This window comes from Dermacentor albipictus, unplaced genomic scaffold, assembly GCF_038994185.2.
Source record: "Dermacentor albipictus isolate Rhodes 1998 colony unplaced genomic scaffold, USDA_Dalb.pri_finalv2 scaffold_15, whole genome shotgun sequence".
NCBI classification, from domain to species: Eukaryota; Metazoa; Arthropoda; class Arachnida; order Ixodida; family Ixodidae; genus Dermacentor; species Dermacentor albipictus.
In genome coordinates, this window is record NW_027225569.1 from 14,887,599 (window position 1) to 14,914,498 (window position 26,900).

A 26,900-nucleotide genomic window follows, 5' to 3' on the forward strand; every position below is an offset into this window, starting at 1 on the left:
TAAGCTTACTTTGTTGGACTTCCAACGCCGGAAGATTCCTGTGCTGGGACAATTTAAAGCTGGAATCTCGTACAAGGAAAAAACAGCCGTTATAGCAATTCATGTCGCACCCGGAGGGACTTCTCTTCTTGGTCTGGACGCTGTGCAAGCTCTAGAGCTACATATTGTGGGTGCACAGCTACGTTGCCTGCACACGGCTGCCGAAGAAGCTTCAGGTGCCATGCTGGACGGAGCAGCCAAAACGGCACAGGAACAGCACAGCCCGCTAAGTCCACCAAAGTTCGGCATGCCAGCTTTGCTATGGGCAAAATTTTGCCATTTGTACTCACCAGGCCTTGGACTTGCCAAGGGCATTCAGCACAAGGTCAAGATAAAGTCGTCAGCCTCTCCAGTCGTGCAAAAGCTCAGACGTTTGCCACTTTCTCTGCGCAAGCCGGTTAGCGACCAGCTTGAGCGTCTTCTTTCTGATGATGTCATTGAAAGGGTTAACGCTTCCGAGTGGGTTTCTCCTATCGTTGTAGTCCGCAAGAAGGACGACAGTATCCGCCTCTGCGTTGACTTAAGAGAGCCTAACAAAGCGATTGTCGTCGACAGCTTTCCCTTGCCCCATACGGAAGAGCTTCTACACTCTCTGAATGGAGCACGCCACTTTTCAAAGCTCGATTTAGCTTCTGCCTATTACCAGGTGCTGCTTCACCCAGATAGCAGAGACCTCACTGCTTTCATTACGCACGATGGCCTTTTTCGTTTCAAAAGGGTGTGTTTCGGACTGGCATCAGCCCCAGCTGCGTTTCAACAACTCATGACAACGGTCCTGCGAGGCTGCAAAGGGGTACTGTGCTACCTAGACGACATCATTATCTTTGGCAGGACTGAAAAAGAGCATTTGAGAAATCTGGAGCAAGTTCTTCAACGTATCGCTGAAGCTGGACTTAAGCTCAATGATAAATGCGTGTTTAATGCATCGGAGTTACCATTTCTTGGGCATCGCGTCAGCTCGGAAGGAATAGCTCCCCTTCAAGCCAAGGTTGATGCCATTGTTCACGCTGCCACCCCCACAGACACAAGCATGCTGCGTTCATTTTTGGGCTTGGTTGAGTACTATGCTAAGTTTATTCCCCACCTGGCTGAAGAAGTAGAACCTATGCGTAGGTTGCTTCGTAAGGATGTACATTTTGAATGGGATGACGCTGCCGAAAAGAGCTTTGCCAGGGTGAAGAAGCTGCTATCATCGCACAAGATACTGCAAATGTTCGATCCGACTCTCCCTGTTATTGTGGCCACAGATGCGTCTGCTTATGGCCTGGGAGCAGTACTACAACAGGCTCATGGCCCACACACTCGGACTGTTGCATTCGCATCCCGAACTCTGACAGAAACGGAGCGGAAGTACTCAGCGGGAGAGCGGGAGGCCCTGGCGTGTCTGTGGGCATGCGAAAAATGGCACACTTATCTCTGGGGACGACCATTCACGTTGGTAACGGACCATCAAGCTCTAGTATCTCTACTTTCGACACAAAGCACAGGACAGCGACCACTTCGCATCACAAGGTGGACCGCTCGTTTGCTTCGTTACAATTTCACAGTTCAGTACAGACGTGGAGAATACAACAAGGTAGCAGACGCTTTGTCCCGGCTGCCTGTTCCAGACACAGAAGATGGCCTTCAGATTGAAGAGGAAGTTGTGTCTCTGGTCACATCTTCAGTTCATGTCAATGACCTTCGACTTGCTACAGCCGAGGATTGCAAACTCCAGGAGGTTGTTCATTTTGTTCAGACATCATGGCCAGCGAAGAAATATTTGACTGCTGAACTGACTCCTTACTATGAGGTCCGGGAGGAATTGTCGATAGCAGATGGTCTGCTTATGCGCTCGGAGCGTATTGTGGTTCCAGCCAAGCTCACTGCTACGTTTATTCAGCTTGCCCATGAATCGCACCCGGGAATTGTGAAGACCAAGCAACGTCTTCGTGAAAAGTACTGGTGGCCAGGTCTGGACAAACAAGTAGAGACTGCCATCCGAAACTGCACGGTCTGTCAGTCGGCAGACAAAAGTGCTAAGAGCTATTCCACTCCACTACAGCCAGTGGCCCTTCCAGATAAACCTTGGAGCAAGATAGCTATTGATATTGTGGGCCCATTTGAGCGTGCACCAGCCGACTGCCGTTTCGTTATATCGGTTGTTGATTATTTTTCCAAATGGCCAGAAGTTGCTTTCTGCAGGGATGTGTCTACCACTAAAGTGATGGACTTCCTCCTGTCAATATTTGCACGAGAAGGCTACCCCGACGAACTGGTCTCGGATCATGGACCACAATTTACATCCCGAGAATTCGAGTCCTTTCTTCAAGACAGGGGCATCAAGCACAGCTTCTCGGCTGTGTATCACCCACAGGCAAATGGACAGGTGGAAAGGTTCAACCGTGTGCTCAAATCTTATATTCAGTTGGCCTTGCTAGAGCAGCGACCAGTGAAGAACACCGTTACAGAGTACTTGGGGATCTTCAGAGTTACTCCTCACAGTACCACTGGCTTTTCTCCTGCAGTGCTTCTGCATGGCCGGCACATCCGGACATCCTTGGACATCATCGGACATCCCACCTCTAGCTTCTTCACGGACCCCGCTCTGGAGATGTCCTCACTTCGGAAGAGGGTGAAAGAGCACCAGCGCAAGAACAAAGTGTACGCTGACCGACGAAGAGCAGCCCGAGTACCGCAGTTCCAAGTTGGGAAGTATGTGCGCATTAAGAAACCAACTCCTGGTCCGAAAGGTACTCCCAGCTTTGGACCTCCAATGAAGATCCTTAAGCGCATCGGGCGTTGGTCCTTCTGCCTGGAGGACGGGCGAACTTGGAATGCGTCACAGCTGACTGCAGTCCCAACGGGAGCATCGCCACAACGTGCGGTACGATGGGATGACGACTACCAAACTGCGCCGCTACATGGAGCACAAGCCTCTTCGCTGCCAAGTCCACGGACACCTGCCAGAACCTCTGGGCAGTTGGAGCTATCCCCGTCGATATCTTCAGATCAATCAAAGCCACAGGGTCCAGTACGTGCAAGCCTTGCTTCAGAAGATGGTGACAGTGCTTCCGTTGTCATCGAAACTGCTGGCGAGCCGCCAGCGTTTCGTCGGTCCACAAGAGACAGAAGACCACCGGCAAGGTTGCAGGACTATGTGCTTGGATATAAACATTGACTGGCTTGTGAATATGTCTGTATTAAGGAAGGGGTAGATGTAGTGTCGTAGGGCGACACTAGGTGCCCTCAGTTGCATAACTATGAAATCCATAAAGAGATGGCACCACTGTTGCCCGGGTATATATATGGGTGCTCGCATGAATAAAGGGTGTTGCGTCTGGTGTGATATGGGTTGACATCTGTCTCATTCTTCTGCTGGCCAACACTACAGTTCTCCTGGCGCGTAGGCCGGCAAGGCCTAATGGGCCCTGCTCCTCGCTAGGGTTAGCTCCGCACGTAGTGGGGTGAACAGAGAAAGTCCAATAAAATTGTCAAAAATTGGTTCCCACCTCGAAACTTCGTATCAGTCGAGTCTGGGCAACTTCACGAATCTGATGATGTGCTTGAAATCGCCGTACCTCGAAAAATTGGCCAGCGGAACATCGAAAAAGACGGAGCCGATGTGAGAGACGTATCTGCTCCGTGCTCTTCTTCTTCTTCCTCTCCAGTCTCGTTATCGTTACTTCAATTTTTCCAGAGGAGCACCATTTGTTGTTCCAAGGAAAACTGAGATGCGGGAAATCAGATGTCGCCAATGATGATTGCGCGTACTTATTTGAACCAGTATATTTTCAAAATCTCGCCGCCGTGATGAAAGCTAACGAAGGTAAAATGTGGATTATAGGACCATCGTGCGGACGCTACTGCGAGTTTATCTGCATATTCGTTTAAGGCTAGGCCTTTGTGACCTGGCACCTACACTAAACGAACGAGACGTAAGTGTCTTGGGAGGAGAGAATACAAAGTTTTAATTAATCGGACAATTTGGGTGTGGTTAGTGAAGAACAGACAGAAAGACAAGTTAAGATTATGGCTGATGACAGAGAGGGTGGTAATTCGGGTAAAGCTAAGACAATTGCTAATAATTCCAGGGCTCTTCTTCTTCTTTCAATTTCTCGCACGTACCCATGAGGGCAGATTGCAGAGTTCTTCATTGCCTACACGAACGTATTTTCATCTTCCTCTCATAATTGCGTTAGTACACACATTTCATTGTTTCGTAGAACAAAACAAAAAGTAAAATTATATACGTCAATGTGTCACTTTTTATGTTTCACGCTTTCATAAGGAGGGCGGGTATCATGAACATTCAACTTTTGCCGACAAGTTCCACGTTCGCAAGTCACTGATAAAAGGCGTATAGCTGACAACGCAGATGCGCGTCGGTGACGTAATAAGGAATGTTTGCCGAGTCATTTATGATTTCTTCGTTGACACAAAAAGATTGACTTAATGATTTCTCATTTTCTGTGATTGATTTATTTCTCCTTCAATAAATAATCAATTCGCAAAATTCAAATAGGAATAAAACAAAGTCACAGTTTTAATATTATTATTATAGTTATTCAGACTGTAACTTACTCATTTTTTACGTGTACCCTCTGCATGCGGTATCTTGAATGTTAAGTTCATGTTGCTATTCCTGTCTGTGCAAGGAGGACTAACTTATTATACACTATGATGATGATGATAATGAACCTCTATCATGGCTTTTACCCACTAAGAGGCATAAGCCAAGAATCGGGCGGCAGTTGGTATCTAAAGAAAAGTCTTATTTCAAAGTGAGAAACGCAATGTAAAAGGAAAAAAACATACAAAGAAGATTTTGGAATAACTGTACTAGCACCACTTTATTTCATTAATATCGCTTTCTTTCTCATCTTCGATTACTCATTTATATTCCTGTATTTTTCTAAATTATATCACCACCCAGTTCGTGGTCTATCCCACATATTGGGTTTGTGCCGTTAAATGAGACATCGTCATCATAATCACCAGTACATAAGAAGACGACGATCAGGCAGGTGTTTTGCTGTGCACAAGGTGGAATTTCATCGGGAAAGTTCAGACAAACGCGCGGGGTTCCCCAAGGCGCACTTTTATCCCAGCTGTTGTTTTTAACATCTTACTCAGCTCCATTCCTTGTTATCAAAATATAAGCACATACGTTTACGCTCAAGAGAAAAGTATATAATAGCTGTGTCTTACCAGTACTCACCTACGGGGCAGAAACGTGGAGGCTTACGAAAAGGGTTCTACTCAAATTGAGGACGACGCAACGAGCTATGGAAAGAAGAATGATAGGTGTAACGTTAACGGATAAGAAAAGAGCAGATTGGGTGGGGGAACAAACGCGAGTTAATGACATCTTAGTTGAAATCAAGAAAAAGAAATGGGCATGGGCAGGAAATGTAATGAGGAGGGAAGATAACCGATGGTCATTAAGGGTTACGGACTGGATCCCAAGGGAAGGGAAGCGTAGCAGGGGGCGGCAGAAAGTTAGGTGGGCGGATGAGATTAAGAAGTTTGCAGGGACGGCATGGCCACAATTAGTACATGACCGGGGTTGTTGGAGAAGTATGGGAGAGGCCTTTGCCCTGCAGTGGGCTCAACCAGGCTGATGATGAAGATGACGTTTACGCTGTTGATGTAGCGTTATTTGCTTTGGCAAGTGATATTCAGTCACTGTACGAGTGCTTACGGGAATACTTCTGCGAGCTAGAATCATGGCTGGATAGTATCCGCTTGTTCCTTAATGCAAACAACAGTGCCGTTCTTGTCTTTCCTCCACAAGACGCAGTTGTTATATCCCTTTCATACTGCCATTATACTATTCCACAAGTGGAAAAAGTCAAGTACCTTGGAAATACGATGGAAAACTTAACTGGCGTCATCATATTGAACATATAACTTCAGAAGCTTCCCGAGCAATGGGGATTATTAGAAGGATAAGCAATAATCGATGGGGCATGCGCAGAGACACACTCATAAGGATTTACCGCATGCATGTTCGACCTATACTGGAGTTCGGCTGTGTGTTATTCTCCGGCGTCTCTGCTTATAAGCTACGTCCACTAGTTTTGCTGGAACAGCAAGAGCTTCGCTTATTTCTGGCGCTACCACTGTTTGTAGCAAACTCTGTGCTTTAGAAGGAATCACGAATACCTTCCCTTGAAATGACATTTAATATACTCACCGTTGAAACATTCATAAGGCTCTATGAATCCCTACTAAGAAGGTCCCAGTCAATCTTTATCACTCAACCAGCCCCATTTTCTTGGCGTCTCATGGCCTCGATTTCCCACGCCACAATTGATTTTAACACAACCGTTATTGAGTCCATTAGATGTACACGTAAATGGTGGAGTCACTTTATACAGTATCTTAAATTCATTGGTTATTACTTATGCTGACATATACCCAAACACATCAAAGCAGCTTCCCTCGCATATTCTTAGCGGCTTACTCCAAAATAACTTGAATGAGCTCCACACAAACGTAATTATAGCAACAGGTGCTTCGCAGAGTGGGGAAAAGGCCGTAGTTGCATTTTTTTCATAATCACTGGATTGGTCTTTTTCTGTTAGGCTTCCCGACTTCATTACTATATTCCTAGCCAAATTCTTAGCTGTCCTAGTTTAGCGTAAGCTACAAGCTTCCAGGATGACCGCGGTAACAATCACAGACTATTCATCGCTGTGTAACTCACTTACTGCTCCCGGCGAGTTGCATATAATTAATACTTTGTACTCACTCACTACAAGTCATTTGTGGACTTTACGATTATTATGGGTACCTTGGCACAAAGCCATATTTATGAATGAAGTGACAGACAGCTTGGCCAAGGCTTCTATCAGCGACCCTGTGCTTACCCTTCTTCCAACGATGGGTTTCATCACGTCTGTCAGGTTTGAAAATACATCCTTTTAAGATCAAAATCAAATCTAACATCATCCTCGGAACTACACCACTTCCAATTCTCCTGGAGCAGAAAATTTTGCAAAACCAGACAGAGGGAAGTGACATTAACGAGACTGCGTTGTCGAGTCCCACCCCTAAATTTATACATGCACTTATCTGGTCTGGAAATTTTCCCTTTGTGCCATTTTTAGAACTCATTTGAAACGATTCAACACTATTTACTGGAATGCCAGAATTTCTTTTCCTTGAGAAAAGGACATTGGAAATTACAGTGTGACAGCTCGGCCTGCCATTGAACACTCCGGTACTGCTGTCTTTCGGAGTGTCTGTGCTTGGGAAATCACTCAGGAATGTACGGATCGCCATAGAAAATTTTATTATTGAATCAAACCGATTTCATTGTTAACCATATTATTCATTTCCTTCCACCTTTATTGCCTTATTCATATTATACATATACTTTTTTCTTGAATGACTATTTACTGAATCGTTTTGAACTTTGCTCGCTTTAATTTATTCATCAAAATTATAGATTTTAAATTTATCACCTTAACACGTATGTAGGATGTGCCCGACTCTTGGCCGATCCCCTTGAGTGGGTCTGCGCCACGCACATCATCATCATCATCATCATTATCATCATCATCATCATCACCACCACCACCACCGCCGCCGCCACTACATTCTTCTTCCTCTTGGAAGAGTGCATTTGGAAGTTTGTCAAGCCATCATCAACACGCACGCTCTGTCAGAGAACAAACACCAAGCCATGGCTGGCGCCGATAAATAGCAGCCTTGGTTACGCTCCAGTGCTGAAGACAACTGCGAGCTCCTGCGAGGTGAGCTGAACGACGGGTTTTCCCTCAATAACGTAAGGTGTCTTCAATTGTTCCTTCCTTTGCTCCCCCGTTCTAAACCCTTGAAGGCGAGGAAATCGCGGATACTACGTCTTTTACTTGCCTGAGCGGGTAAATGAGCGAACGAATATGGTCGTTGCAGCCCTTCCGAGCCTGATAACATGACACCCTCACGACGAGCCTAAAGCTTAATAACACAGAGTTAAAAAACCGGTGAAGTCGGTAGGCTTAGACATGCTACTCGTGTGTATGCTATGCTGGTATGATATCTATCAGGTGTTTCTGCGAACACATTAAGTAATTTTTAAATATCGCCTATGGCTGCATTTTAGTCCCTGATCAGGTATCCTCGAAGAGGCGGATATTACTTGAACAAGAACTCGAAAGGTGCAATTGATTAGGTAGATTCACTCACTCGTTAACTAAGTTGTGAAGAAGTACACACAAAGTAGCGAGCGCAAGAGCAGACGACATTGCGGCCGTCCTCAACAAGAGGAAAATAAAGACGAGGGAGGCTCGTGCAGCGCATGACAAAGGGTCTCGTGCAACGGAAATCGTTGGAACGCCGGCACGACTAGGGCCGCCGGGCCTCCGGATCCCACATCTACCGGTGAGGTTCACCTGACCGAGCGTCCGTCTTCGGGACAGGGAACGCCTCGGGTCGTTGCACGGCACGAGACCCCGGAACGGCCTGCTGCAGCCTCGAACCCGCATCTACGCGCGAGGTTCGGGAGAGCGAGCGTCCGCCGCCGAGACGAGGAGCGCCTCGGGTCGTTGCCTTGCACGAGGCCTCAGGTCGGCCTGCCAGCATCTTGGAACTACCTTCTACGCGCGAGGTTCGGGTGACCGGGCGACCGAGTGGCCTGTTCTCGTCTGCGGAGCTGTGGGCCGTCCACCTTTTCCTGCCCCATGCTGCTGCGTCTGCTCTACCACGCCGGTCCTCATCATACCAGCGAGTGCTCCACCGCAAGGACTCAACGTCTCACCACACTCCGGACTTCAACCACAACCTCGTGAGACTATATTTGTCTTGTTTACGAACAGCCTGACATGCGTGGTTCTAGTTGAAGGTATTCTTCGTGATTATGTGCCGTGTAATATAATTGTCGTGTGTTTGCTAATCATGCACCGTCTCCTCCATCTTCTTCGCGTCACACGCTTTGCAACGTGACGATCCTAACAACATCACATAAGTACATTAGGGCACATATTGCAATTTACAAAACGTTGCCGGGGTGACTGCAAGTCATATCCACTTGAAAAGAATTCAGTAGATGACACCATTTTAGAGATATAGATGCGCCATCAAACCTGCGGTAAAGATGCATGGTCACTGCACTTTTTGAATGAAACGCCATTTAATGCATTGAAGCACAAAAGTAACGGACCGCCGATGTCATTTTAGCATAGTTCTGGAATTAATACATCGAAGCAGGAGCCATCCTGACGATTCGTTCCAAGTGGATTCGCCTTGCGAACTTCCTGGCTACAATTTGTAAATTTTAATAAGTGCCGCAAGGTAATTAATCCGAAAACTCACTGAATGTTTGTTCATCATATATGTATTTCGATTTTTCGTCCAATTTTGGTTAATTAGCTGACAATGTGTTTCTATTTGTCTAGCAAGTAATGCCCGCCTCTCTGAATAATGCAGCTGATGGAGTAGAATTGTTGCGTGCAACAGACAATTTTTAAAGTTTCCGCAAAGCTTAAATATCATCACCCCGTACGTAGGACCTACATAGGATGCTATCCTATACTCTTAGTATGCTGTACTCGTGCAGTAAGGTTTAGGCGTTTGGTAAAGAACACCAAGGGGCCAATATTAAATCGGAGTCATATACAACGGCCTGCGTCATAGCCCACCGTGGAGCCGTCGGACGCAAATAATAAGGCAGAGTTGTCAAAGCATGTGTAGTTAGAAGTGAAAGAAATGCAGCTGGTTTCTCTGGTGTTCGTGCTGTCTTCCCGTCGAAGTGATTGAAATGTGTTCTTACGTCGCGATGACGCACACATAGTTGGCGCAATGTGTCGCAGTCCCTTCTTTACATGTGGAAGGACTTGGCAGCTGTTAGAATTTCGAGAGTGCATGCGTAGAGTTGTCATGTTGCTCCATCTTTGTTTCTCAGCGCTCTGGACAGCGTTTACCCGCGCTGTAGTTTGTATCATCGTCCAACTGTGCTTATTTCTTGTGTGCAGGAAGAGACAACGATACGGAGGAGCTTGCTGAGGTCGGCTTCGAGAGCTTGGACGAGCGGCGCCCGACCGCTTTCCGTCAGTGCAAGAAGGTATGTGTGCATCAGTGCCTAGTCAAGCGTGGAACCCCATGAGGATAGCTACCAAAGCTGCGAACCACATTTATAATCTTTGGACGTCGCCATCTGTCTCGTTAACCGCTATATATGTGCCATGGCTCTATAGCTCCGGCATGCTTCTCTTGTATACGAGTGCTCTATAGATGGTATACAACCATTCATCAAGTCACGATTGAAAGCACAGTGTCTGCTGGGCGTGTTCACAGTGAGGCATACAACGAGTGCACTTGTCAGATATATGCGCGTGTACTTTTCCGGGCACTTTTATGCCAGTGTGGTCGATAAAGGCGATGCGCGAATTTCATTATCTACATAAAGAGTAGTAATTCCAATTTTAATATTGTGTCGATAGAAGAGACGCTCGAGAGACATGGCGCAAATCAAGACGAAGGCGAACATCTGGGTTTGACACGAGTTAGGTTTTCATATTTGCTCTCTGGCTGCGCTGCTCCTATATATACAGTGTAAATAGTCTCCTTTGCCTATGTCTTTCCGCACGTAACATTTTGTTGGGGGTTAGGATCCCCGTATTAGATCCACGCAGCCGAGTAAAAAGGGAACAGTTATCATCTTGGCCTATGCCTCCGCCCCGTTTTCAGACTAAACGCCACACGCAACAGTCGCGTCACATCAGGTAGAGGCTTTGCGCCGATGCTCACTGTATTCTATGCGATTGCATACACAATTATGCTAACGGAAACTAAACTTTGCAGCCGGATACCTCACAACACGGGCATGCGAGAAGAACTCTGCCAATTGGAACTGTGTGCAACTGCCTCAAACTTTTCAATACAAACATGCCCGCTCACTGCGGTTGGTACAAAGTTAATTGTTCAATTTTAGTTAATTGGCCGGCAGATAGCGATAATTAACATCTCACTTTGTGTTCCCTTGGCCGCATAGCTTACTTGCATAGGTGAGCTTCACGTACAGTCGCGAGCAAAAGCTTGCATGGGGACCAAAGGTGCACCGATTTTCTTTTCTTTTTCGCAGACTAAGCATTCCGGCTCAAATCAAGAGTGCATGCCCACGGGCACGTGTTTGACTAATACAATGTAATAAACAGATTGCAGGCCGCGGAGTCGCGCATGAATACATTTGAATTTTTTGCTGATGCCGTGATCTGCAAACTTTTGCTCGCTCCACTGTACCACCCAGCGCCTACCTTTAAGAAAAACGTTAAATTAATTTGGATCACCCTGCATATTCGGGCACCTGTTGATTCAGGGTTTCATAGCTATGCTTGTGGATAGGACGAGAATGTTCGCATGTACCTAGCTACGCAGGGCCAGTTGCATATGCCCAGTGTACCAAGTTGTACATTTACGTACACACACTGAGCACATTGCCACAGCCAAGGATACAACCAGCTGGTTGTATCCGTGGCAAAACAGCAGCTAGCGCCCCAGTAAAGTGGCGCAGAGAGAGCTTCATTTTTTTCGAAAATGTACCTTAGCGTTTAAAGTACAGCGCCAAAGGAAAGGGGTGAAGAGAGATTTGCATGGCCATCTTGTGAAAACAAACCGTAATTAGAGAAGACGTTGCAGTAATATCGTGGTCTTTTTCCGTACCCTACATACGATTGTTGCTCGATAAATACCAGAGCTTGGAATCCTTAATTTCTGAAAATTATTCACGAGCACTTTTATTCCTTTTGTGCGTTCCCCAGAAAGTTAAATGCACACGTAACTGCCACTTCTACCAAGGCTATAGTTAACATGAGTGAAGCCATCTTTTAACGTCTACTTCAAGATCGCCTCCAATGTTTTAAACACACCGTGTTCCATGTCAGAGCCATGTCCCTTTTTACCGTGACGCTCATGAAGGAGCCGCAGTGTGCCGCATCTAGACAGTAAAACGGACGACGGTGTTGTTGCGATGCTTTGAGGAACGGTGAAAAAAAAAGGATATTGCTTAAAATAATACACATGGAACCAGGCGTAGTTCACACATTGGAGATTATCTTTAAGTAGGTGTCAAGAGATGGCTTCACTCATGTGATCCAGGCTTGGTAGAAGTGGTGGGCCGTGTGCATTTAACTTATTGGGGTAGCATATAGCAAGAAGTAATAATGCCGAGGAATAATTTTACGATATGAAGATTTCAGAGCATTAGTCTCTCTTTATTTAACAACTCATTTATATGCGGCATCCTATTTCGGCGTGACGCTTTTCTGCGTGTCGGCTACCTGTTCTTTATGCATTCATGCACGTCCAGAGCCATCATTTCTATGCTCAATAGCGTCACTGGTATTTGGCTCGCTCCTCTTTTAGGCATACGTTGCAGCGGTATCGCGGTCTCTTTCTGTACGTATTACGGGAGTTTTCGAGAACCCTCGAATGCGTACCCTGTGCGCTCGAATGGCCGCGGGGATTATAGGCAAGCCTCGTTCACGCGTCAATTCAGCGCTGATTAATACGTTTTTCAGCACAGGCATGCGTACAGCACTCGCAAACACGTTTGAAAATCAGCAACATCATAATATTTCATACAAAAAAGCTTTCACTTTTTTTGGCAAGGCAAGAGAGGAAGCGCTTACACATTTGTCTCCTTCCTTTCTAATAGGCCTCTATTATTTCCTTTTCCCTCTTACCTTTTCCCTTCCCTATGAATTTAGTTTTTTTTCAAATATGGGACTGCAGGGACACTTGTTACAATGTCCGGCTAAATGACTCCCATAGCCATTCTTTAAGTTACTGCTGTGCTGACGAGCTCTTCCATTGAAACACTGTCCCGATTGACCTTTATAAGTTTTTACACAGCTCAGCGGTATCTGGTAGATAACGTTGCGCCTGCAGTCAGTGAGACGAGATTTATATTTTGTGGTGCACATGGGCGTTTCGTGCGTTTTCATACGAATACATATCGAGGAAAGCTTGCACAGGGCACTGAAAAGCAAATTAATATTATGTTCATAGGAAAGTTTCTTTAGATTGTGTTACAACTTGTGCAAGTATAGCACCACGTGCGCTGGTCTCTCGTCTTTATTCTTTTCTTGCTGTGATGGTTCAGAACTTATTTTTTCTTTCTGCAAGATGGCTTTTTCTTTCTGCAAGCTTTCCTGGATATGTAATCGCATGAAAACACGCGAAAGGCCCCTGTGCGCCACAAATAATAAATCTCGTTTCACTGACTGCAGGCGCAACGTTATCTATCAGATGCCGCTGAGCTGTGTAAAAACTTATATAGGTCAAACGGGACAGTGTTTCAATGGAAGAGCTGCTCCGCACAGCAGCAACTTAAAGAATGGCTATGGCCATCATTAGCCGGACATTGTAACAAGTGTCCCTGCACTCCCATATTTGAAACAACAAAATTCATCTCTAATGGACAAGGTAAGAGGAAAGGAAAATAATAGAGGCTTATTACATTAGAAAGGAAGGAGATAAATGTGTAAGCGCGGCCTCTGCTGCCTTGCCGGAAAAAGAAATAGCTTTTTTGCCTGAAAAATTATGACGTTGCTGATTAGCAGATATGTTTGCGACTGGTATACGCATGCCTATGCTGAGAAAGGTCTAAAATGGCTAGTGGATTTCAAATAAACTTCCAGTTGGCAGTTAGCGCTTGTCTGGGGTATTTGTTTCCTCATGTCATTGTTTTATTCGCGCATTTTAACCTCAGTTCTGAATGTGAACCAACTAGCCCTCATCAAGATCTTACTAATTTAACAAGCATGGTGTCACGCGCGCGCAAGCAAACATGAACACATCTCATTGGATGACTGCGGAAACTCGCTGTGAAAACACTGGAGTGAGGAAGCGCGGCAGCAGCCAGCGAATTGGCCTTCATGCTGCGACTCGCATCAACGCGAACTAAGCCGCGAAAACACAGCGTACGGCGGACTCTGTTCCCGTCGCAGTCCCCTTACAAAACCTCCTCGACTATTTCAATCAGATCTGGGAGAGGCGTGAGCCCCTACCGACTGATTGGAAAACGGCCATGATTGCTTTCATACCCAAAACACGCAAATCCAATAAAATCGAAAATCTCAGACCCATTTCCTTAACCTCCTGTGGGGGGAAGCTTATGGAATGCATGGTCCGAGATAGGCTCTCTGAATATCTGAAAGCCCAACGCACCTTTGCCGACACCACGTACGGTTTTGGCCCACATCGCTCTGCACATGATATTCTCCTGCAACTAAACCGAGACGTTATCAAACCAATTGAACTCCCCAGTGATGACAAGGTAGTCATTGCCTTAGACCTCAAGGGTGCTTTCCATAACGTCATTCATGACATTATTCTTACCCTCCTCTCACAGACAAACTGTGGGCATAATGCTTTCAAGTATGTTCGCCAATGCCTCATGGAACGGCAGACACACCTCCGTATTCAAGACAAGGAGCATGGCCCGTACCCCATCGGTACGCAGGGAACACCACAAGGAGCGGTCCTCTCTCCTCTGCTGTTCAACCTTGCCATGGCTCACCTCCCCCCATCGCTCAATGACGTCCCACGCGTGCAGCACGCTGTGCACGCTGACGACATCATGTTATGGGCAACCCAGGGATCCCTTGGCAGCATCGAGACATGCCTGCAACAAGCAGTGCCGTTAGTAGCCGACTACGCCCGTAGCTGCAGGCCTCGAATGCTCACCTGCCAAATCAGAATATGTGCATCTTCGCCCCAAACCAAAGGACACCGCACAAATTGAACTTTCCCTGCGTACCGGGCCTAACCCGGAACGTGATGAAATCAGAGGCCTTGGGCTCGTCACCCACACACACCGCAAGATTGACACCACCCTGCGTAAACTGCGCACGGTAGGGGATCAGGAAGGCCGTATGATTCGCCGTGTTTCGAATGAACGGGGAGGCCTCCGGAGCAGGGATGCTCCGCGCCTGACAAACGCTTTCGTGATCCACCGGATTCTGTATTCGGCCCCCCTACCTGCGTCTGCGTAAATGTGACGAGAATACTCTACTGCATACTCCGCAAAATCTACAAACGTGCCCTTGACCTCCCCATTTCGACATCTAACCAACGTCTCGCAGACCTGGGCATGACAAACACATACGGGGAACTTAAAAGGCTCATCTCAACAACCAGTACCTGCCACTTGGTACGTCGCAGGCTGGGAGAGACCTCCTACACCATTTACGCATCTCCTACATCTACACGGTAGAAGAGCGGAGGACGATCCCTGAGGACTGGCGTGGTGCCCTGATCATTCCGCCTCTGCCCCAAAACATGACGATGGTAGGCGTATAGCGCAGGCTAACGCCCTACACCAACGCTATAGCTCACGCGCGGAGGTCTTATACACGGACGCATCTGGCCCGAATAACGGCGGGTGGTACACGGCCGTTGTTGTTCACCAAAACGTACCTATTCAAGGGCTCACTTTTCGAGCACCCGACATCATACACGCGGAGGAAGTCACCATAGCACTCGCCGCAGCGGACCCCATATCTCGGATCATCATTACCGACTCGCGGGCTGCGTGCCAAAATTTCATCCGGGGTTACATCATTGAACGCGCAGTCAAATTCTTAAACGATGCTTCTATATAGATCGCCCGAACCCGCGTACAATCATCTGGACCCCTGGTCATAAAGGACTAGGTGGAAACGAGGCTGCCGATGCCTCTGCCCGTGCACGAAATTACCGGGATACGCTTTACACTCCATCGCCTGATGTTCCAGCACCCAATCCGGCTACATCCTTCACAGAAATGCCGGCCCTGTACAAATCGCACAGGCTGAGGTTCCCACCCCCGGCATCGGGCTTAATCAAGACGGTCGAGCGCTGGCTCCTCCGTCTCTACACCAACACGGTATTGTGCCCAGCAATACTAAAACACTTTAACCCGGCATTCTCCCGGGGCCTGCACACACTATGACCATCCGTTCGTGGACCCCTTCCACATGGTGTGGGCCTGCCCCTCAAACCGGCGGTCCCGCCACACCCCTTCCCATTCCCCCCTACCCGAGAAAGCTCGGCTGCTCGACCCTGGAGAATCAACGTGCCCTAGTGACCCGAGCGCGTGTTACAGCAGAAGCCACAGGGGTCCCGGACTAGGAACCCCTCCTAGATATTGTGAGTGGCCGGCCATTAAGGCCGTCCCCAACTCTCTCCTGTCATTACTCAATAAAGTTTTTCACCACCACCACTCGGGCGGGCGCGGCCGATCTGGCCGCCCAGAGTAGAACGCGCCCCTCTCCCTACCCTCCCACCGGAGCCTTGCGCGCGAGGGATGACGGAGCGCTTGCTTCCCGCTTTCAACCTTTGCGTGCGCGAGGGTGACCCGATATCACCGGCTTAGCCATGCGCTTATTCACTCGCACATACAGCATATGGAGCGCGGCGACAATTTTATCACCCTTTGACTTTATACGAAACCTAACGGCATCGACAGAAATGCGTCTTGAGTGTCCGTATACATTTTCCCGCAATAAAGCGTTCACAATTAAGTGTGCGAGGAGTTTTCGAAGCCACATCGTGGGACATGGTGGCCGTTCAGGCGCTGCAAATGCCTTCTTTTGCGGACGCTCTGATGAGCAACTGAAAAGGTATATGCTCGCATAAGGCTTCTGTTATATCTCAATACTGAGAAGAGGATTTCTTAGACGTTTACGAGAGACAACCTACCCCATTTATCACCCGCCTATGCAGAATTCAACGCATCTTGGACGCCGACCGTTGACTGGCCAAGAAAACACCCTCTACCTGAAAATGACAAGCTCATGTGTCCTGATGTGAACTCAGACGTTTAATATGCTCCTACACGCAGTGGGTTTCAGCACCTGGAGTCAGTGTACATAATGTAAAGAAACCATTTTTCCTCCGTCCTACTACTCGATGTGTTCGTCGACGGATTTCGGGGATTTCTGACCAAAACGCTACCTCGAGCCGCAACAAACTGGTTGGCAGCGGTGAGATCAAGAACGCAGTCCTCACGATCTGGGACCCACGCAGCTGGGAGCCTCCGCAAGTTCGAGGTAACTGCAGGCGGAAGAGCGACTTATGTGGATCCGGGATCGTCAGACCTCCTCTTAGTGGCTCAGGGAGGCACAACTGTCACAGTAACGGCGTGGAGTCTTGGACGACTCGAGGAAACTGGAAGGAAGAGCAGCAGAAGGCAGTTCCACGATCTGGGATCGGTGGACTTGGGAACGTGGTTGCAGGAGGCATGACCTTCACAAACTCGACGTTGGGTGAGTGCTTGAGCGACAACGTTTTGCCGGACGATAAGGACAGTGTGTTTGATCGCCACCGGGAAAAGAGAAGATGCTAGAGGAAAGAAAGGGAGGGAGAGAAGGAGCGTGAGAGCTAAGAAAGAGCGGAAGAGAAAGAGTGCGAGAAAGAAGAGATAGGCAGGAAAAGAGGGCCGGCAGAAATTGCGCTCGTGAAAATAAAACAAGAGGGAACGAGATCAGCGCTCAGTGCGGATGTGGCTTCCTTCAGTTTCCTTCAGCTGTATAAAAGAGGCGATGATACAGGTCTCTGCCTTAATAATTTCGAATGGATTTGCGAGCAGCAATCATTTCACCAAGACAACTGGCCGGAGCGGTTGCTTGCGTTGCTGCCGGGAGAAGCCTCGCAAGTCGTAGCCCGACTGAGCGAAGCCTAGGCAGGCGCGTACACAGGAATTTCGCAGGAGATTTCGACAGGAAAGAAAGAAGCCTAAGGAATGCTTTGTTGACTTTGCGTGTAGCCTGAAGGATAATTTTTCAGAGTGGGTGAAAGGAGCAGGGGCGAATAATGTCAGTAAGGTGTCAGATTTATTCTGCTTAGAGCAGTTTTACGAGACCGAACGGATAACGTGCGCCTCTGGGCTAAGGAGAGGCAGGAAGGTGTTTCTGTAAAGAGTGCAGCCCAGCTGGCGGATGAGTATGTGTCAAGCCGTGGCTTCAGGGCACAGAGCAGTAGCACACAGTACTATCAAAAGCCGTCCCAACGGCCAAAATCTTAGCCTCGAGGGCAGGAAAGCTCAACAGAAGAACGAGACGACACTAGTCGCAGTTCAGCGCGCACCGAAGGCATAGCGAAATCGTCTGAAAGAGGCAGAAAGCAACCCGGAGGTCATTCGGAGGAGTTCGAATTGAGAGTTCTGCTGGTATGTTATAATTAACTGTAAGGAAACGGCTCACTTCGCCCGAAACTGCCCAAATAAAAGGCCAGTGTTTACTTGCATAAGCAATCATACAACTAGCATCGATCTTCTAAAGGCGTACATGACGAATCTAATGGTAAATGGTAAATGGCAAAGAGTGTAGGGTACTCATAGATCTCGTCCATACGAAATTAGTGAGATATGAAGACTACGTCCCCGAATGCGCGTGGATAAGACAGGCCGTCAGCGAACACTCAGTGTGCCTACCTATGGCAAAGGTACAGACTGAGGGACATCGAGGCAGTAGCAGCAGTCTATAATGGACTACCGGAAGGATGCCCCTACCTTTTTTTTCGAACAGCTCAGAGCCGCTACTGAATAAAAGTGGATACACATTCGCTGAAGCCCACGTCATGGCTTTGGCGAGGTACAAAGCACGCGAACTAGCTCCACAGGAAAGTCACGATTATGGACAAAGTTCACAAAAGGAGGATGAAACAGCTGGCTCCGGAGAAGTAGTTAAGCCGGAAGAGGAAATCTTTTCGATTTCCCCGACAGAAATGCAGGAGGAGAGTCAGGCGCTGAGTTATGACGATGAACAGACTGTAAAGAAAGAGGACGAAGCAGCTAGCTCCTGAAATGTAGTCAAGCTGGAGGAGGAAATATTTCTGATTTCCCCGACAAATTCCGGAAGTTGCTGAGGAGCTGCCAATGGGGAAACAGAAAAGGGATTCGAAAATGAGCACCAGAAAGCGTGCGAAGAAAAAGAGGCGTCGCAGAGTCACGAGTGTGGCAGAAAAGGCAACGCGGCCCAATAAAGCGAAAGGCGTTAAACCCCGTGGACATCGCAGTGAAAGAGTTAGAAAGGCGTGTTTGTCGTTTAGAATAAGTTTCAAGTCAGAGCGCGTTCGAGCTGCCAGGTGATGATAAGAAAGATGTGTTCTGCACGAAGGTGGACAAAAGCCAGGGGCATTTCCCCCTTGTTGACTTCTTTCCAAGGTATCAACCTGTATGACACAGGAGAGCGCGGCGGTAAGCGAACGCGAATCGGTCATAAGCGGCCGTGAATTCGTAGTGAAGTGCCTAGAAGGCATGTCGCCAGTACGTCAAGTGTCGGGGTCGGTAGCGAGGGGAACAGCTTGCGTGCCAAAAGCGTGGCAGTCTGGGCGAGTTGGAATGCCATGACTTTTCTAGGCTTGTAGCACAGCTCAGAAAGACCAACAAGGAAGGTGGAAGGGGTAATGAAAAGGAATGGAGAACAGAGAGAGCGCTCACTCTGTTCTCCGTTCCTTTTCATTACCCCTTCCACCTTCCTTTTTGCTCTTTCTGGGCTGCGCTACAAGCCTAAAAAAGCTTGCATGCCTTTTGTATTCCCTTGTTGACGAGATTGACAAGAGCTTCAGACCGCGCGAGCCTCAAGTACGGCTTAAAAGAGATGACGCAACCGTCGGCTTTTCCAAATGAAGAGCGCTATACATGTTTTGTGGAAACTGTGCGTTTGTTTGTTTAATTTTAGTGTCGGGTTAGACGTTTTGAGATTGAGAGATCGTTTCGATAAGCAAGTTGGGAGCTTTGTTTAGAATGTTTATTTTAGAACCTCATGGATATTCCAAAAGAGATGGTTGCGCGCATATTTTTTTGAAACTTCTCTTTCTTGACATGTAGTTCTTTCATTTAGGCAGATAAACTTCCTTTTTCGGGTGTGAGATACGCTTGTAAAGTCAAGCCCAGTTTATTTGTTAGGGTCTTGTAGTGGCGCGCTTGAGCATCAGTACACTTTTCGGAAGTGGTCGCGAGATTTTTCTTTCAAAGTAAAACGCGTTGTTTGGAGGAGGCGTTGTTAAGACACAGATTCAGATTTATTGGTTCCAAAAAAAGTGGTTACAACATCACAGATATCTATACAATTTAGAAAGTATTTGTACCGTTCTTTTAAGGCGTGTCCAGCGCGGACACGAACAAGCAAAGCTTTGGTGTCTGTTTCGCACGTGTATTCATAAGATGGTAGTGTTTTGAGTATCGCTTAGAGCGTGCGTGGAAGTATCTAGAAAGAAGCTCAAATTTTCTTGTAGTTTCAAGCGCGTAAACTACGCAACATTTGTTCTGTGATTTTTTAGTAAGAGTCTTTTGTGGAAAGGAAAGACAAGGTTAGTGCGCGAGTCTCACGGAAGTGAAAGATTTTTGCAGCCTTATTTGGAATATGTAGATTGTTTGGAGAAGAAAGCCTTGTCTTCACGGCCTGTGCTTGTCTCACCAAACTTTTGCAGATAACTTATTCTTCATTGCGACGCCATCAAACGTGGTGTAGGTGTCGTCCTTGCTCAACTTACCGAACGCGATGAAAAGCATCCCGTGCTGTACCTCAGTCGAAAACTGACAAAAGTATATGTGCATAGTATGTACCATTCAAAAACTAGGATGCTATATTTAAGGCACGAAATTCGCGACCGAGAGCGACCATTACCCTCTTGCATGACTGAGACAAATATCGGGAAAAAATATCGGATGCTGCTGAGATGGAGTCTTATTTTGCAGGAATACAACTTCGAGGTCAAGTATAGGAAAGAGAGCCAGAATATGAATGTAGGTGGTCTGAGCCGGGAATATTAAGCTACAAACCCAGAGTTTTTTTTTAGAACGTGTTCTGTACGTATCGCAATCGATGTTATTGAGATAGGCAACCAATTTCTGTCTTACCGAGGGCTTATCACGACAGAAGAGAGAGACAGAGAGAGAGAGAGGGTAGAACTGTGTAAAGCGTTGTGGGGATCATAGCGTCCTGTAGGAGTGTCACTCGGGAGCGCCGACCAGAGAGTGTGAGTTTCTGTTTTCCTAGGAAGAGTGCTGCAACAACGCGAGAGCTGTGCCCTCAAGCTGTAGTGAGACATCAGCCGTCACTTCAAAGACAATCCCCCAAGTCGCGACCGAACATCGACGCTTCGGGCAACCTGACAGCTGGTCACCGTCAGGCCGAATCTCTTGGCGGCGGTGGAGACTGTTACGTCTCAATACGGCGAAGAGCATTTCTTAGACGTTTGCCAGAGGCAACCCACCCCGTTCATCAGCCGCCTATCCAGAAGTCAGCGCAGCTTTGTCGCCGACCGTTGACGGGTCAAGACCCTCTATCTGAAAGTGACAAGCTGATGTGTCCTGGTGCGAACTCGGCCGTTTAATATGCTTCTAAGTGAGTGGGCTTCGGTATCTGGAGCCAGTGTGAGTAATGTAAATAAACCCTTTGTCTTTCATTCTTACTACCGGATATATTCGTCGATGTGCTTTGTGGATTCCTGACCCAAACGCCATCTCGAGCCGCGACACTACGCGTACATCCAAATTCTTCGGAAGCGATGCCGGTAAACGCTATTCCGAAAAATAAAAGTTTACGGGGGTTTCCTTGCTTTAGTTGGTCTCCATTTCATTGCATTTCGGGTAGTTAACACAGAACTGTTAGTTGCAAAGTGTCTATGCGTACGCCCTGACAGTCTTTCTTATCTAGTGGTCTTTTCTACGTATCCCATTACCGCACGCAGAGACTGCCCAAGAAGGCTATTCATGAAGAACTCGATGACACTTCGGAATAACTCGCTGGAGACGAGTATGACTGCTTCGTGAGAGGAGCCACAGTTACCTCCAGCCCGTTGCTACGTGAGTATACACTTCCAATAGATGAGGGAAGAGAACAAATTATGAAAGCATACAGCCCAAAGAAGTTATTTCCTGGGAAATTAGCCAACTTCTCCTCGCACAAACCATCTCTATGGGCTGTTGAGCTTTTATAATATGTTCCTTTGTGTTCGTACCTCCTTGCCCCGTGCAGTGTAGCAGTCTAAGCTACCTCTAACTTCACTGCCTTGCTAGGCATTTTTTTACAGCGAAGCTGTATATAGCTAGCGGATTCGTTTGTGCGTCTGTCTGTCACTCGCCTGTAAGGCGAAATGTACTCCGGCGCAACCCCGTGCGCACGCATGAAAAAAAAAAGAGGGAGAAAGAGAGGCGCGCGATTGGCCAACACCACCTTGATAGCACAAGGCCTGTTTACTCCGATTCATGACGTCGCGCTACCTGGTCCGAAATTTCTATTGACAAGGCTGGCGTGATAAAAACAGTGACGTTAAAATCACAGTTGACTACTCATGAGCAACCCTATTAGATTCTATAACAGTCGGGCCAGGTAACATGACGTCATGGATCGGAGTGAAAAGGCCTTGTGATATCTATATGTGTTGGATTAGCCGCGCCAGTAGTTACGTCGTTGCTCTCCGTTGCAGCCGAGTGCGCGCGCGGCAGTTTCTCTATGGCTCCGAAATGGGTATACCCCACGCGTCATACGTACTATTGAGGAGCAGATAGCTTTCGAGTAGCAACGCCGCGAACAGAATCGGGAACGAGCTCGTCTGTATACGCAGGGCCGATGCTGCAGCTTGTGCCCAAGAACAGGCTCGTGCAGCCGAGTGCAAGTAGCAACTGCGTACCGAGGATCCGGCAGCTTACCAAGCCATCGTTTAATGAAGCGTAGGCATTTACCCTGTGATAAACACCGGGGCCGCATGTTTCAGCTTCGCTGGTTAACCATCTGTACGTAGTGCTTGGGCGGTGATGTTCTTTTAATTTGTCGTATCCAATTGCTTTAATGGGCGTACGATCACCCGAGAACGCTAAAAGAGTGCTCTCCACAATATTCTTGCAATTTCTATAAATAATAATATTTTGTCTCGTTGCGATTAGCGCAGGCAGGAAATTCGGTCAAGAGTGTTGGGTGAACGCGGTTGAACTCTTCACATAGTGTTCTTGTAAATAACAAGAAACTATCGCTAGAGAAGCGTACACAAGGGCTGAAGTGGGCACTACGAGTGCTGCACTTAAAACGCGTGCTTTTCGCTGGTTTTCTGTTCATTAACGAGCTACGTACATACCAACTCTCCAAGCCAGAAGCGTTGCTGAATATAGCGCCCTTTTCAAGGTACCAGCGCGGGCACGTATTGAACGCTCGCAGGCCGCGTTTGACGAATGTCGCAGAAATAATGGGTTTCATATCTATGGAAAATCATAGAGAAAAAAATGTTCGGGTATTCCGTACCTCATATACGAGGGTTGTGCAATAAAGATTGAGACTGGTGCTCTGAAATCTTAATTTCTAAAAATTATTCATCGGCACTTTTATTCATTTCTGTATGTTCCCCAGAAAGCTTAATGCACATGTAACCGCCGTTCCTACCAAGCATGTGTGAAGCCATCTTTTGACACTTGCTTCGAAATCGCCTCCAACGTTTCAACCAATGTTTTTTTTTTCAATGTCAGAGCCATGTCCCTTTTTACCGTGAGGTACATAAAGAAGCCCGAGTGTGCCAGATCTGGACTATAAAACGGGTAAGGGTATTGTTGCTATGCTTTGAAGAACGGTAGGAAAAAGGGGGGGATATTGCTTTGACATGGAACAAGACATGCAACCAGGGGTAGGTCAAACATTGGAGGCGATATTTAAGTAAGTGCCAAAGATGGCTTCACTCCTGTTATCTTGGCTTGGTAGGAACGGTGGGACGTGAGCATTTCATTTAACGCGGAGCATATAGCCAGCAATAAATATGCTGATTAATAATATTGACACGTGTACTTATATTTATCGGGCGACCAGGTTTCGCCGCCTAACAAATCTTATCGCACAGCGCGGGACGCGCTTGCATGTATGCGAAGTTTCTGGAAAGTTATCGATGCTTCTATCCGCAGTCTGTTATCGCCGAACCTTGTGTTAGCTGATTTATTCGCCTGACGCGAATGATGTAGAATTTTATGGAAGGCACGCGGGTCCCAACGATTAGTCTGGAACATTCGATGACTATGTATGAAAGCCGACGCGCTTGACCCGCTGATCAGATTTTCGACGATCGCCGACTGTGTTCGCCGCTATCGTTGTGCTTTAGGTGTAGCCTGTTTTGTGGGCACAGGTTCGCCCAATAAAAGCTAGTTTTGTCTTTCACAGTACTGCTACTGTGTCATTTAACGTCACTACCACGTGACATCTGGTGGAAGTGCTTGTGCGTTCATGTACCAAACGCCCCCACAAAGCCGCGACCCAAGCCCGAAGCCCGAGGACAGAACCAACATCGCCCAAGACCAGCGTGCTAGCCGCAGACTGCAAGGACAGCCCCCAGAGCACGGACTTCTACCTGAGACGACAAAGAAGATCGCGGTCAAGGCAACCCCAATGGCTGCCCCAGCGTCCCCTGTGATTCTGCAACAACCTCGGGACCCACCAACCTTCCGTGGAGCAGCGACTGAAGACCCGGAATCATGGCTGGAGACCTACGAACGAATCGCAACATTCAACAACTGGGACTCCGACGAGAAGCTGCGGCATGTCTACTTCGCCTTAGAAGACACCGCGAGAACGTGGTTTTAGAACAGGGAATCGACCTTGACAACGTGGGACCTGTTCCGTAGCGGCTTCTTACGCACCTTTACAAGCGTCGTGCGCAAGGAAAGGGCTGAAGCTATGCTGGACGCCCGAGTACAGGTACCTAACGAGAACGTTGCCATTTTTACGGAAGAAATGAGCTGTTTGTTCCGCCAGGCCGACCCGGATATGGCTGAGGAGAAGAAAGTCCGCCTACAGATGCGTGGTGTAAAGGAGGAACTTTTCGCCGGGATGGTAAGAAGCCCACCGATGACCGTCGAAGAGTTTCTTCGTGAGGCGACGAACATCGAGAAGACACTCGAAATTCGGAACCGGCAATTCAACCGCCGTACAAGCTCTACCCACTACGCAGGAATTCAATCACTGGCCACGGACGATCTGCGCGAGACCATTAGGGCCATAGTGCGCGAAGAACTGCGCAAGGTCTTGCCTTCGTCGCAGCCTCAAGTGGCCTCGATCGCCGACATCGTTAAAGAAGAGGTGCACCGATCGCGTAGAGTTCCTGAGGTGCAACCAGAATCACCACAGCCCCAGCCGGAAGCGATGACCTACGCCGCCGTCGCACGCCGTCAAGGCCCCCCTCCGCGACCGCGCCAGGGCCCTGTGACGCTGCAATTCCGTCGTCCACCGCCGCCACCGCCAGCACGCCCACCCGTCGCCCAGCGCACCTACGCGGGGACGACGGACATTTGGCGAGCTCCCGACCACCGCCCGCTCTGCTATCACTGCGGAGAAGCCGGCCATGTGTACCGCCGATGCCCATACCGCGCCTTGGGACTGAGAGGGTTCGCCGTTAACGCGCCGCGTCCACAGCTTGGCGAGCGCCCACGCGATATCTCCGATTACCTCGCCGCTACTCAGTGGAGCTCTCGACGACCGTCGCGTTCGCCATCACCAGGCCGCTACCTGTCGCCGCAGCGCCGACCATACACTGGCCCAGCCCGGGGCCGGTCCGTCAGCCCATATCCGGAAAACTAAAAGCAGCAACCGATGGAGGTGCGGTTGCTGTTCGTCGAACTGACGAAGATCCTCCGCCGCCGACGAAGACGAGGAAGACGACGAAGAGACCATCTCGACGACGTAATAACGGCAGGCCGCCATCCCGACAAAGTGAGGCAGCCAAGACTACACCGACTAAAGACGATTTGACGAAGCGACGTTCCAGCTTCAGTTCAACCCGACGCAGCCGTGATCCGACGCCAAGACCTAATTGCAATGCCAGACAAAGAACCACCGACGTCGACGTGCTTCTCGACGGCCACGCAGTCACCGCTTTAGTGGACACAGGAGCCGATTACTCCGTCATGAGTGGAACCATCGCCGAGCAGTTGAAGAAAGTTAAAACTGCATGGGAAGGCCCTCAAATTCGGACCGCTGGAGGACACCTCATCACGCCGACTGGAATCTGCACGGCAAGAATAACCATTCATGACCGGACTTACCCTGCCACCTTCGTTATCCTCCAACGGTGTTCACGAGACGTCATTCTCGGTATGGACTTCCTGAATCAACACGGCGCAATCATCGACCTGAAGTCGAAGTCAGTAACGCTGTCGGAAGATCAAGCGATACCGCCGGAGAGCCCTCGTAGTCACAACGTCTTGAGGGTGCTCGAAGGTCAAGTGAGCATCCCGCCTCGCTCCAGCATTGTCATTTCGGTCGGCACCGAAACACCCGCTGACGTAGAAGGCGTCATCGAAGGCGACCAACGTCTACTGCTCGACCGTGAAATTTGCGTCGCAAGAGGGATCGCTCGACTGCACGGAGGAAACACGAAGGTGTTGCTGACAAACTTCAGCCAGGAGTTCAAGCACATCAACAAGGGCGCGACGATCGCATACATCGAGGAAATTAAGGAAACCAGCGATGCTTTTGTCCTCTCGGATTCTGTCGCATCTACCCCGACGACCGTAGTTCCCGAGCCAGACTTCGACATAAATCGAAGTCTTTCCAAAATCCAAATCCAAGGTTTCGACAGAATCAAATGCTTTCTCGTAATCAATGAAAGCAATATATAAGGGTTGGTTATATTCTGCACATTTCTCTAAGAACGTAAGAACTTATGAACTCTAAGACGTAAGAACTTATCAGGTCATTTTTACCCAACGCGCACATTACTGTGGCAGCAGTCACCTTCCATAGTTATCACGAGCCCCACCCTTTCCTTCCTTGCGCGAGAATAAAAAGCCGTTTCTTTCTCTTTCGAAGTCTTGGACGCTTTATCGCATCGTCAGCGCTCGGCCAGTGACATGCGTTTCCTCTGTTATGCGACAAGAGCCGGAGGCCCCGAGGCCCACAACCAGCGTAGCCCTGTCA

The 26,900-nt window shown here is 48.3% G+C and overlaps 1 protein-coding gene across 1 annotated transcript; it reads left to right on the forward strand.

Annotated features, from left to right (window-relative positions):
• Positions 1 to 6,906: 6,906 nt before the first annotated feature.
• Positions 6,907 to 21,360, forward strand: LOC139051847 (uncharacterized). The gene is made up of 5 exons (XM_070528865.1): positions 6,907 to 6,924; positions 7,733 to 7,781; positions 8,448 to 8,812; positions 9,999 to 10,087; positions 21,009 to 21,360. Exons 1-5 carry the CDS (start codon positions 6,907 to 6,909, stop codon positions 21,343 to 21,345), a joined length of 858 nt encoding a protein of 285 aa, XP_070384966.1. The 3' UTR covers positions 21,346 to 21,360.
• The last annotated feature ends 5,540 nt before the right edge of the window (positions 21,361 to 26,900 follow it).

Coding starts and splice junctions, on each gene's coding strand:
- LOC139051847 (XM_070528865.1), top strand. Junction 7,782..8,447: donor CAACTGCGAGCTCCTGCGAG/GTGAGCTGAACG, acceptor TCTTCGGGACAG/GGAACGCCTCGGGTCGTTGC. Junction 8,813..9,998: donor CGGACTTCAACCACAACCTC/GTGAGACTATAT, acceptor TCTTGTGTGCAG/GAAGAGACAACGATACGGAG.